Source organism: Diplotaxodon limnothrissa, linkage group LG2, assembly GCF_057381915.1.
Source record: "Diplotaxodon limnothrissa isolate DT_005_m linkage group LG2, D_limnothrissa_male_GT1.1, whole genome shotgun sequence".
Lineage (NCBI taxonomy): Eukaryota > Metazoa > Chordata > Actinopteri > Cichliformes > Cichlidae > Diplotaxodon > Diplotaxodon limnothrissa.
Window position 1 is genome coordinate 24568112 of NC_140597.1, and position 13746 is coordinate 24581857.

The 13746-nt window shown below is 43.5% G+C and overlaps 1 protein-coding gene across 1 annotated transcript in view; it reads right to left on the reverse strand.

Annotated features, from left to right (window-relative positions):
- Window positions 1-13746, reverse strand: part of tenm1 (teneurin transmembrane protein 1) — a 183792-nt gene that overhangs the window by 101855 nt on the left and 68191 nt on the right. The window contains exon 5 of the mRNA XM_085361549.1: window positions 4918-5091. Within this exon, the coding sequence (XP_085217675.1) occupies window positions 4918-5091 (174 nt within the window). The remainder of the gene's footprint in view (window positions 1-4917; window positions 5092-13746) is intronic.

Here is a 13746-nt window from a genome sequence, read left to right on the forward strand (position 1 = left end):
CATGACTGATTGTGTTTTTCTATCCAGGTATGCTTTTGCTGCATTGGCAGTGTTTTTGGCGTCACACTGAAAAATAAAACTTTCCACTGTACCGCATGCTGTATCATGGCGACAGTACTTTTTCGACATTCACAATTCCATCAATTTTTAAATATCCCCAACACCACTGGCTAAAACACAGCCCCAAACCATGACAGAGCCTCCACCACATGACATCTGACCTCCTCCATACTGATGATTATTTAAACCAAAACTACTCTGGATTCATGACTCCATCAGACCTGTTGGCACTGATTCAGTCCAGTTCCTGTGTAATTCGGCATACTTCTCTCTCTGTTTCTCATCCTGAAGAAAGGCTTCTTGACAGCCACCCTTCTACTGAGACCATTTCTGATGAGGCTTTAGTGAACAGTAGTATTAACTGAAGTGCCAGATCTCTCAGGTCCTGTATTAGGTCTTTGCTGGATTTTTTCTATTTCTTTAGGATATCGATTTCACATACCGTTCATCTGCTACAGATGTTTTTTTTACACTATCATTTCTTTTATTCGTTTGTCCTCCAGTTGCCAAGTTTCCTCATTTTTAAGGGCACACTGCACACTATTGTATGCCAAACTTTTTTATTCTGTCAGTTTTCATAGAAAAACAAGGAAATGTGTTGTTTTTGCAACAGGCTGCCAGTAACAAAGTAGCTTAACAAACAAAACTGAACTGAAAATAAGTAAAAAAGCAGCCAATGTCCAAAGAAAAGCTTTAAAGGACCTTCACAAAGCATGGAGAACTATTCCTCTAGACGCCTTGAGCAATAGCAAACAAAAATTTAAAAATCAAAATATAATGACTTGATGGGTGGCTCAATACTTTTGTACAGTGCACCAGTATCAAATGGAAACAGTTGAATAAAGTTCTTGTTTGACCACCTTTTGACCAGCTTTGAGTTTATTTTATTGTTTATTTTACAATTGATGTCAGAGCCTGTGGCACATACTACTCAAATGTCAAAAGTTCCTGCTCTTGACAAAACGTGACATGTATACTGTAAACACTGGCTGTAGTTTGAAATTATGTTTCATTTCCTCCGATATTTCTGGATGAGATGTTTTGAATGCCGGCCGCCTAACAGACAGACATGCCGCTGCTGTTAGGCTTTCTCAACTTGAGGCGCTCAAGCAGGGGGTTCACTAAGTGATCCATACTCTCTCTGCGTGTGTGTCTGTGTGAACGCGGGCGTGTGCGCATGTGTTACATCCTGAGACTGTATCCCAGCGTGAGAAAATCAATGAGACCAGTGTAACAGGGACCAGTCCATAAGCATTTGCACACACGCGCACGCGCTCACCTCTGCGCCACACACATTCGCTCTGCTCGCACCCGCGCGCAACATCAACACACTTTCTTACTCTTGTGGACACATGCGGACTGCTCGGCCTCACTTCCCTCCACTCTCTCTGCACGCAGTCTAGAATATTGATGTGCTCTTTAAGAGCCCTTCTCTCTGTCTCTGTCACATTTCATCCATCTACACACAATTTTCCAACCACACCATCAGGCAGAGTGAAAACAATTCGGCACTAACTCAGGAGTTTATACAATCATCACATAGGCTCAGATGGCATTCCACAAGCTCCACATTTCATCATCTCCACATTATAATGAGGCAACGCGCCGCTCTACTGTATGTCACTTTGTATCATTTCATATCGTTAATACATCCGACGTTGCACATTGAGTGAAATATTACTCTCAAACTCTGATGTACTTCATTAAGGAAGGGATTCCACCGACAAAAAAATTCTGTTCTGGGCACATCTGCTTTCATGTACGCCAGAAGAGTTTCCATTAATGTGTGTGTGTGTGTGTGTGTGTGTGTGTGTGTGTGTGTGTGTGTGTGTGTGTGTGTGTGTGTGTGTGTGTGTGTGTGTGAGATGGCCATCTCTAAATGCCCTTACCCTCGCTTGTTTGATATAAAAACAGAGAAGAGATAAGGGAAAGGCGGTGTGTTTGTGAGCACACATTCATGCATGCACATCAGCGCGAGGTTGGGTATCATGGGGCGAGTGGCAATTACTGTAATACTAATTAGAGAAGCTTTTATGTGTGGTCGGCTTAAAGGGGCTGCTGGTGATCTCTGGAAACTGCAGGAGAGATAGCGTGAAGAATATAAAACAGCACGCGCGGCTTGACGAGACGCTAGCCATACGCGCATGACATGTCAATTAGCATCAAGCACGGTGGCGCGGGCCGCCTCATAAGGTGGATTAGAAGTCTTGCGGCTCCGGATTCTGATTTCGGAGTGGAGCCAACAAATCATCTTTATGGCATTGAAGTTGACAGAAAAACAACAACACTAAAAATACATGAACGACAATACAAGAAGATTACTACCTTCCAATCATTCCGCCAAGCTCGTTTCATCTCTCCCTACTGTGTCATCAGTTTATATCAAAACAAGCAGAAACTGATGACTATCCTCCAATCAGCCGCCTCAGCTATCTTCATGCTCCCACTGTTACTTGTGTTCCTTGTGTTTATAGCAGCGTGTTAGGCTAAGACAATTTATTCCGAATTAAAAAAACTGAACATTTTGCATCTTGTTGTTCTTTGAGTTTCTTTTTTTTTTTGGTGGTTTGCAGACAAGTTGTGAAAGCTTCTTCTAAGATGTTTAAGGAATTTGCTACTTTAATGACAGCAATTCTTTTTTAGCTTCATCGTGTATCCGTCCCTTGCCCCCTTATCTCTCTCTATCCTTTCCATTCCTTCCCTCGCCATCGTTCGCGGTGTAATCTAGGGGATTGTGTGGTCTCTTGGTGTGAGAGGTGATGGGTGCAGCAGGATGAGCGTGATAATCTGCCACACTGGATTACAGCCTAATCTCTAATCTCCCTGGCCCTCCTCTGCCTGGGGACCACCTCCACCGTGCCAATTTTATTAATCTGAGCCCCCTGCATCAACAGCTTAGCTTTGCCCATTTTGATTTCCCAGCTTTCACGGCGCATATAAAGCAATAAGAGCTGAAACAATAGATTGTTGTGACGCAACACTCAGAAGTGAATTCCACGACCCCTGCGTGCTCTATTGGAGGATTTAGATACTGATGAGAGCGTTAATCCTCCGAATGTGAGGATTCATCAAGAATAGTTGCTTCAGGGATGTCCCAGGTTGCCTAAATTGCAGCGAGTTGCAGTTTTGCCTCGCACGTTTTCTGTGTAAGCGCTGAACGTGGGCTCCGACAGCCTCCGATGTAATATCCATCAGAATCACACCAACCATGAAGGTTGCTCTGTCCTGTCTGACTTCATGACCTGAGACGCTCACAATTAATGTCCCATATCGTGGGGTTAAACTGGTGTTAGTAATTCCTCTGGCTAGTTGGGAGAAGGCAGAGTGGAGAAAAGCAATTCCAGTCACGTAGCAGGAAAAAGAAAACACGATTAACCAGTTTCCTAGCCTTTCTAAAAAATGAGTAATCAGAGTAAGGCTTATCTCTGGACTAATGTCTCTCTATTGTATTGGATCATTAGTTGTGGGAAGAGTGTTATTTACGAAGCCAGGGACTTAATGCACTAGAAGCTGATTGAAATTTGTAGACCTGTACCTGAAGATCCGAATATAAGTGTATGTGTTTGGTGCATCTTCAGTTTTCACTCTTCAGCAACTCTTTGTACTCGTTTTAGCCTCTGCAGCAACACAACATGACAGGCTTAATCTTTGGCTTATGTGTATGGTGTTTGTAAAAGTGTGATTAAAACATTACATGTCATTGTTCAATATGTTTAGTTTGCAGAAGTTAATGGATCCTAATTGAAGTCTCAGCTGTGGTTCACAGCATCATCGAAGAGAAACAACTAGAATCCTCTTAAGCTATGGTGCACAATTTGCCGTGGTCCAAAAGTAACCGGGACACTAAGTGGGCAGATGTGTCTCATTTTTTTGATCAATAATTCATGCCTAAAAGAGCTGCCATGTGGCTGAAAGTTGACTGAAAGTTGCCATTTATGCAGAGGTGATAATATGAGGAGTAGAGTGGAGCCATGCAAATGAAGGACATAATACCAGGACTCGCACAAAAGCACAAATCTATCAGAGCACTATCACAGGTACCATCAAAACCAACAGCTGGCCTCCTTCCAGAAAACCAGGTGCACCCAGCAAAAGTAAAAAAAATGGCAAACAGCATGAAGAAGTCTGCATGAAGAAGAAAAACTCATTTATGTCTCTGCAGCCCGTCAAGAGCGCTCTCCAGGATTTAGGCAAAGATTCAACAGTTATCCAAAGACAACTTCATGTCCATAATTTTTTAACACATTCCTCTCCTGTCTCAAAATTTGGCATGTACATTACTCATAATCCATTTGATGAGTCGGGTGTGTTACACATGTAAAGGCTTGTAGCCTTGAGCTGACAACCTAAAGCAAAGATGAGGAGCTCTCTGCAAAAGTCTGCAGAACTTCGAAGCTACAACGCAGACAGTTTTTAAAAACATTGTCAAAATGAAAAGTCCCAGCTGACTAACATCGCATAAGTCTGGTTAAAGACTGACATGAAGGTAAGTCCAGAGCAACTCTGAAGGGGTGGTTTTCCATGGAAACCTGAAATATGAAGGCCCCGAAAATAATTCCGATTTGTCAAAATACGCTCTTATTGGGCATGCTTAATGAAATAGTCAAAAATGCTTTCCTTGCCTTTTTGCTTGCAAAAATGTCGATAGAAAGAAAAAGAAAACAGCCAGGCACAGATAAAGAAAAATGAAGTGAAGCACTCGAAGTCATCACTTATGTTTTTAGTCAATACATTTAATACAAATTTTTCAAGCTGCTGTATTACATTTGTTTTGTTGTTACTAACGGGCAGATCCTGTCAGTGGCTGAGTGCAGAACATCTGTTATTACAGTGTACACTGTGTGCGTGTCAGCTCACCTCTGTCACCACTGTGTGTGTTTTCAGGGTTGAGCGTGTCCAGCAGGTGGACGGAGCTCGTCGGTCTGGTTTTGCTGCGGTCCTCTTGTTGATGGTCTGCTGAGCTCAGGCCATTCTCATACAGCTGGCTCTCACCGTGACGCAGATGCCAGGTCAAACCTAACAGGTGGACCGCTACACACACACACACGCAGATTGGCAGCCAAGGGTAAAGAAAAGAAAACAGACAGAGGAGATCATTATTCAAAACATGCAAGAGGGGTGTGTCTGAATCCTTTTTTTAATGCCCATCTTAGAGCACTCACTCTCTTTATGTGCTTATTAGCGTCCGGCAAAGCAAAGGACAATTAGAAAACACGCAGAGAAGACAAACTGTCACGCACACATGCGTGCATGCCTGCGCACATGGCACATGTGCACACCAACACAGAACGTGGCAGTGGTGGGCAATTAAGGCAGATCTTGTGAGTCTGAGCCCAGGGCTAGTATTAAAGCGCTAACACAGGCTTTTATGCATGACTAATGATGCTTTGAAAGCTGCTGCCGATTCACAATCCATATGGGCCTTTTAAACAACAAAGGGTATGAGAGAGAATACTGGATTCCCCCCTCCCACTCATAAAATTGTTTACTAGGACGGGAAACCAACATGCTGTTAAATAAAAACAACTAACACACGCCCATTAAGGAAATGAATTAGTTTTTTGCGAGTGTTGTCAGTAAAGTGTTGAGTAAAACATTCAGCTGTGTTCTGACCAATCACGAGGTTCCATTCATTCAGGCTTATACTTGAGCAGTGTTTAAATTTTTTTTTTAAATTTCTTTAAAAGAATCTAAAAAGGTAATGTGCCTTTGCTGATAGGAAGAACAAAGCAAATGAAATAAATCATTGCAGTTTTTTTTCTCCCCTCCTCTGACACATTTGGAACATCAAACAAAAGCAAAGACTTAAATCAAAAAGTTACTATGTGCTGGTGGCAGTCAGAGGATGGCTGCTGCATGCAGATCAAGGTAGGGAACTTCTAAGGACTTCAAACATCTTCACTGTCTGTCCTCTGTCTGCTGATTGCCGACACCCAGAAAAAGCACTTGACACGAGCTTGATAACGCTCGCGTAAAATGGCTGCTTAGAAAAACAAATCCACAATTATACGGCACAACCAACACAATCACACAGGTACGGCGCAGACTCACACTTTTCTCATCTGTGCATACATGCATGCATGCACACGCCTCCACAGTCGCCCACACTCCACCCCCTCCTGATGAAGGATACCTAATTAAAACTCCAAATAGTTCAAAGCCATTTGCTGCTACTTTCCTTTGAGGAAGCACAGAGGAGAGGGGTGCGAGGCGGGGAAATAAAACTGTTTTCTCTGAAAAATACCAGCAAATCTATGATGAGCTCTGAGAGTTGAAGCCAACAGGGTCCCATGCCTCACTCTGGCATCTACGGGGATCAGCAAATCATACATTTCTACTTTTGACTAGCACTAGCCACTATTGGTTTAGCTATCTACTCATGCACAATATGAGCTCTTCAAAGCAGAACACTGACGATTACCAGGGCCATGAGGGAGACGTCATGCATCATTTAGCTCAAACTAATTGAACTGTCAGTCTGTGACGAGACCAGACATGGACACGCACAAGCTCCTCACGTCAGTGTGAGTACGAGTCAGTCATTTTTAAACATCTCTTGTTTTCTTTTTCTTTTTTAAAAAAAGGCGACGTGGGGGATTTTTCGCATAAACACCTTGCTGTGAAAGTACCTGTGATGATTCGTTTTGATGCTGGAAAAAAGGATGTCAAACAGTAACCCAAATGATCTTCCTTGTACATTTAATTTCATGGATTTAGCTTCCAGCAAAATCCTTTCGGTTGTCTGGTACTGCCCGTACTGCATCCTTAGCAGACAGGTGGGAGGAGAACGGAAGCAGGTAGAAAGAAACTCATGAAAAAAGCACACACACAGTGAAGGTGGTCAAAATCACACGTATTTGACACTGACAGAATTAGCAAGAGCGCCGCTGAAATTTCCTTTCGACCACGGCAATTATCTTTCTCTTAAAATACACCATAAAATATCATACCACACCTAAAAATGTAGGTTTGTATTCCTCGTCACAGTTTGTATGGCATTATATTTGGCAGTGGAGTGGAGTGGAACAACCTATCATAGTTTCATAAATTAGTCTGTAAGAGTGCTCAGTGAGGGATGACAAGTTATTCCCAAACTGATACATTTGGCATTTCCACCATTAAGTCTCTCAGACTCCATTCTCTCCTCGCTTCCTCTCATCTGAATTGCTTTTCTTGCTCTCCATGTTTGTCTGGTGTCCCCCACACCTCTGCTGGCCAAGTATTACCCACTACAGTTATGACTCTGCAGCGACAGTCCTCACCAGCTCTCCTACCTTCTCCTCGTCACCACTCCATCTCTCCTCAAAACACCCTCAGACCCCACTTCTCCTGCTCCTCCTCATCAGCCCTCCCCCCATTCTCTGTCTCTCTCTCTCTTACTTTATGGCTGTTGACCTTTTGCTTGAACACTTAGCATCTAGAGTTGCACAGCATGCATGCACACGCAAACACACCGGAGCAAGAAGGGAACAAGGACCTCTGAGTGTGATGAGGAGATGATGGAAGAGTGAGCGTTTGAGCATATGCTCTTGTACTTTTGACGATCTAATGTCCAAACAGTAATATTAATACCAGTGAGGACATATTTGTTGGTTTGTCATTTAAGCAAATGAATTCCGGGCATTTAAAACTGAGCACTCATAGAGCCCATAATGTGGACAGGAATGGGAGTTTAATATATGTCTATCTATTAGGCATGTAGAGGTTACAAGGTTTCAATTGCTGCAGGTTATTCAGTGCCAAAGAGACATGAAAAAAGATGAGCAACTGCTGAGCATGAAGGTTTATTCTTGACCTTAACATTTATTCTGTCAGACCCCTGACTCACAGACAAATTAATATCGTTTTTGGACACACAAACGATACTGGCACAGTCGTCATAGAGATGTCCTGTCGTCCTGGGTTACGCTATCCTACACTCTAGAAAATCACAGAGACCTTGGAGAATCTGGATTATATCGTCAAATGAACTGTGGTGTTAGTTCTTATCTGTGATGATAAAAGGACATGCAGTCTCCTGAGGAAATATAAGAAAAAAGTCAACTACAACCCCCTCAAACAATGTTGGATAAACAGAGTAACGGAGTGTTTAATATAGGCCCTTTGTGACACCTTGATATTTTTATTGTTCGCATTTCTTTATTAGATCAAAAGGAGAAATAACTTAATAGAAAATAATTTTTCCCACAAAACCATGTAGAACATTTAAACCTTCACTTGATGTTTTAGAAAATAAGCTTGCTTTCTTGGCAGGGCAATATGTACAGTAAATATGCAGGTACAGCTAGCTGCTAATTAGCTTAGCTTAGCTTAGCTTAGCCCCATACATTTCTTATTTGTTTTAAACAAGGCATCAGTTCAGTCCATTAATTCACTGCCTGTTTAACTCCTTTCCCTTTGTGCAGATTCTCCCTTTGACTGAGTTTCTTCTGATTTCCTGCCTCTTAGAAACAAAAGGGTGGGAAGTGCTGCTGAGCTAAAATGCAGCAGAGCAGTGTCTGTAGCATATTTAGGAAATGCACTGGAGTTTAAACTATGTAGAGCCAAGAGTAGAAAAAAACTGAACAGAGAGCCGAAGCCTGTGCTTTCAAATCATGAGGAATACATGTACAGATATACTGACCTCATGATTTCAGACTCTGGCCATGTGTAACATACTCATCCACTGTTGTAAAAGTATTTATATAATAGAACCACCCCCCCCACAGGAATCTGAACTTGTTAGTCCACATAACTGCCTGGAGACATTTCAAAGATGGCTACTGAGTGGCAAGAATTTCATCTAGAGAGACACCGGCACCTCTTTCCATTTAAAATACAGAGACGCTCTCACAGACTCACTTCCACACAGTGTGCAGCCAGTTATGCGAGCAGCATGTGCTCAGCCTGACCCTTCATTCTCGCTCCCTTTTCCTCCTGCCTGTCTATCCATCCCTCTCAGCGTCCATCTTTCTCTCTTGTGCTTTGGCGAAGGCACACGTTAGTGAGAGGACTCTGAGTTAGTCCAGTCATTATAACTGGTGAAGGAGCAGCGGCGTCGGCAGCAGCACAGTGCCAGCGATGAGCAGCAGTGCAGTGAGCTAACAGGCTGAGGCGCGCGCACACATGAATCATTGATCAGTGTGACAGTGAGATGACTGCCAGAGGTAATAGGACGGTACCGCTGTGAGGGGGGTTCTGTGCTGTACCCTCGCTGTCGGCTACCCCGCCGAGATGTGTGCGGAGGATGAGGAAAGCTGAAGAGAAGAGCGTGGGGTGGAGGGAGCGAGAAACAGACAGTTCACTATTAAAAGAAGGAGGTACTTGATGTGGCTTTTTCAGGTTTTCTTAAACTACCGTGGAGAGAAATGAGAGAACAGAGAAGAATTCAAGCTGGTGGAAATTTAGTAGCAAAGTGAGGCTTGCTGAGATAGCAGCAGCATCATAAGCTTTCTCACATTAGCGGCTAAAACGCAAAGATGTACAGATTACATAGGAGACAAACCATTTCAGGTGGTCGACATGGCGACAATGCTAGCATGCAGCATTCGCTCTTGTTGTCAGGCATGTATGTGTCTCCAGATTAGATAAAAAATGATTGTGTGCTCCTATGACGATTAGATTTCACACTTGTGGTGGGAGAAAGTGGGAGATGTGCATGTGAGCATGCATGTGTTCATTCCTCTTTAACCACTGAAGTAAACCAGATATCGTTATCAAGTATTTGTATCAGTCCTGGGCAGAGCTGTGGGGCACAATGGGGGTGATTGACTGTGAATATACTGCCTTATCGATAAGCATTACAGCCAAGGTAGCACTGCAGTCAGTTAAAAATGATTTATCAATACCCTCACACAAGTGGAAACACATCCTGGCCTGATTGCCAAGTCCTTTTTCGCTCGTAGACATGGCTAACCGCCGACTATATTCTGTCTGACAACCAAAGACTACAGCCAGCTTTGCCCAGCAGCAAACACTTTCAAGCACATCAGTCATTCGATTTAGTGCGTAGTTTAGCATGTACAGTAAAGGCAATTGCTCATCCAAGTTCTGCATGGCTGTGTCAGCCTCTAGCTAAGCCAAGACTTCTGAGGGATGGGAGAAAGAGAGGCAGGGGGGGGAGTAAAAAAGAGGAGAGACAAATGGGGAAAAAACAAGTGTGAAGGAGAGTGAAGGAGAGGGACTTCAGAGCCAATAAAACAAATCTGTGTCTAAGTCAATGTTAGAGTAGAGACTAAGAGCCCGGGGGTCCGCGTGCCCTGCCGCATTTTCGCCTGTCGACCCTCGCTTCACTCTGACAGAAGAGAGGTGCTAAAGTGTTTTTCTTACTCCCCTCCACAAACTCCTTGAAAGCTACTAATGCCACTGTCAAGACTGTTTAACTGTGTGCTTTTTGCATGCATGACGGACTGTCTTTCGTGGGTGTGTGAGAGAGCATGAGCAGAGGCTCATTGCCGCAATTTTTTAACCGGTATAAACCTCAGGACTCATCATTGGTTTGACCTTGCTAATCTGAAATGGGACGTCTCGCTCGGATAAAGGGATGAAATGACGGAAAGAAGGATAAACGAAGAGCGGAGGTGGTGACACACTTCACGCGTCTTCAATGATGAGATTTGCTGTACACGCCGGTGTTTATTTACCAGTAAAACTCGCTGTCACACTTATCTAGTTAGTCATGGTTGCGACAGTACACCAAGTCCAACAGATCACAGCTTTCTTCTTCACGCATTTCTCTGTTGTTCTTTCATTTCCCATCACGCCTCCTCTCTCTTTCTGTCAGAGTCCCCCCATCTCTCTCCATCTGTCTCCCACTAGCTGTCTCACTGATCTGGTCTCTTACTGAAAGCTGAGTAATGTTACGGCGGGCAGGATATTACTCAATGAGCAGGGGATTGCCGCCATGTTACATTTCCCTCTGGCAGCCACCATCTACAGCTGAAATGCTGAAATGCTGCAGACAAACAGCGACGCAGCACCGCCGGTCATATACGAGCTCCATCTCTGCTGGTTTGGAGCGTGGGTGCATGCCTACATTTGTGTGTGTGATAGAGAGGATCGGGAAGATAAGGAAATGCGTGTGTGTGAGTTGCCGCGCGGTGCCTACCGTGCACGTGTGTGAACTCGCCCAGTGTACCGTTGGAGCTATTGAGGCTATTTTGTTGCAGCTTCTCTGACCTTCTGGAGACATTTTACCAAAGGGCTCTCTCACCATTCAGAGCTTTCTGACCACAGTCTGTCTACCCATTTAAAGCAATTTTACCAAAGGCTCCTGTAGCTGTTAGGGCAGTTTTAGCAAAGGCCAGCGGGTTTCTTAGAGCTGCATCAGACGACCAAAATAGAGGACTGAAAACAAAGAGAAACTGGAACAATCAATACAAACCCCAATGAGGCATGAAGCAGCTGGCTGAAAGAAGCTGGAGGTGAGGCGCGTGCTCACATGCACGGAAACACACAGAATCCAATTACAAAGTCACACATGCACCGTCTTGCACATACAAACACACACACACACGTTTGGACTCGTCAAGGACGAGTATTTAAGGATCATTATTTAGGCAATAATACAGTTTAAACCAATATTCAGCCTGAATTGGTCTCCATTCACACAAAAGAACACCGAGCACGATAGACTGTAGTAAGCAAGCAGACTTTGGTCCCATTAATTGCAAAGCAAAGAGAGAAATGAGAAGGATCTACAAATGTGCTGCCAGTTACACACCATTATTTATGCATCGTTCTGTATGCCTAGAAATAAATAAATAACTGAAATGCATGGCTAAAATACAGCAAATTGTATGAATACATGTATTTGTGCTAAAAAAATAATGTTTTTACTCTTCAAAATCTGAATAAATACATACTTTTTAATTAACTAATGAGTCATTAGCTCACAGCATATACAGTAAAGTGACTGTCCTGTAAACCTGAGATAAATATGCTTGAAAACATCTGTCGGGGCAAAAAGGATAAAGCCAACATCAGCACAGAGCACCTCTGCGTTAGCTGCTGTACTGTGATTGAGTCGCTATGTGTGTGACAGCGTTTTTTGTGTCCACCTTAACCGCTCTCAGCCGGAACACTCCGAATAGAAAGGATTCTACTTTCCCGGCACTACTGGAAACAAGCTGTAGCAGCCAATCTTACCTACTCAGCATTGCTGAGTAGATAATTGGTTGCCAGTTGCCCTCCATGACAGAGCCACACAATGAAGAGGATCGCCGCTGATCCCAGACAAACAGGCAACCACCTGTTCAGAAGCTTTCCTTCGGGGGAAGGTAACATTTCATTAGAGCTACACCAACTCAGCACCTCAACGGCTTCGTCCCGACAGCCATCACCAGACTGAGCTGACCCTCTAACGTTACCTCTATACACAATCTCTGGCCTACTGCCCACCACCTGCTATCAGAACAGACTGCAAACCTCTTCATGCAAACTGCTCACTCTATTGAGGTCATTACTGCTACACACTAGTTTCTGTAAGCTAACGAATGCATTGCAATGCAGTATTTTTAAAAAGACCTCATTAGTACTGCCTCCACAGTCTTGTGGTGTTTTTTTCCCCAGCTTTTGTCCATCTGCCGATTATTTCAGTAGCTCATGTCACTGAAGGTTCAAAATCCATGAAGCATTTTTGCACTGACTGCTTAGCACAGCATGCTGCGCAGTGGCTGGAAGACTGTGCTGTCTGATTGCATATAGGGTTCAGTTCAGATGGAATAAAAGTAGGAGACCCTCAGCCGAGTGAATCAGCACAGTGGAGCTCTTCCCATTTAGACTTGGACCATCCTTTTATTTATGTCTTGTAGATGGATTTATTCAAAGTCTTTTCTTCTTTGTCCTTTCTATATGTACGCTGAAAATCAGGCCATGGACTTTCAATATTTTAGTATTAACTAGTAAAATTAAACATTTCTTAATAAGTTCACTTCTATTACCGTTCATACCAGTTAACTGTGCAACATGCAGGCCCTGTGTTTGGCTGTTGGTAGGAAGAAGAGGGCCTTGTTGTCACAACAGGAGAAAATATCTTAGGTAAAGCAAGGAATGCTACATATTTTCTTCACTAGCAATACCAGTTTTCATGTTTTCTCAGCTCCATACCAAAGTGAAGTCCTTTGTTCACGTTTCTGTGTTTGCTATGTTCGCTATTAAACTGTGACAAGTTAAACGAGAGCCCAGAGCACTAGTGTTGAAAAAGAACAAAGCTACCAAGCATTGTGTCCAAGCTGGGAAAGCCTTTCTCTTTTCAGTCTCTGAGAAACCGTGTCTGTGATAGGAACTATCATGTCTAAACACTTCCAAATAATATTCAACTTTCAGGAATCACAAGTGGTGTGCTGGTCAGCACCGTTACTTCACAGCAAGAAGGTTTAGGTTGAATGTATTTATGTGAGTATTTCCTGGTAAACCATCTTCCTCCCACATTCCAAGGAGATGCTTGGGGTTGGTGATCAGAAACTGGCCATAGGTGTGACTTTGAGTGGGAGTGGTGGTTTGTCTCTATGTGTTAGTCCTGATTGGTGGCCTGTCCAGGCAGTACCCTGCCTCATGTCCTGTGACAGCTGGGATAGCCACCCCGTGTGACCCCTTATGACTCAATAAGTAGAAGAAAATGGATGGATAGGCAGGAGAGGCCTAAAGGTCCCATGCACATCCATTCAGTCTAACTTTTACATATTCACTACACTTTATATAGTTTCT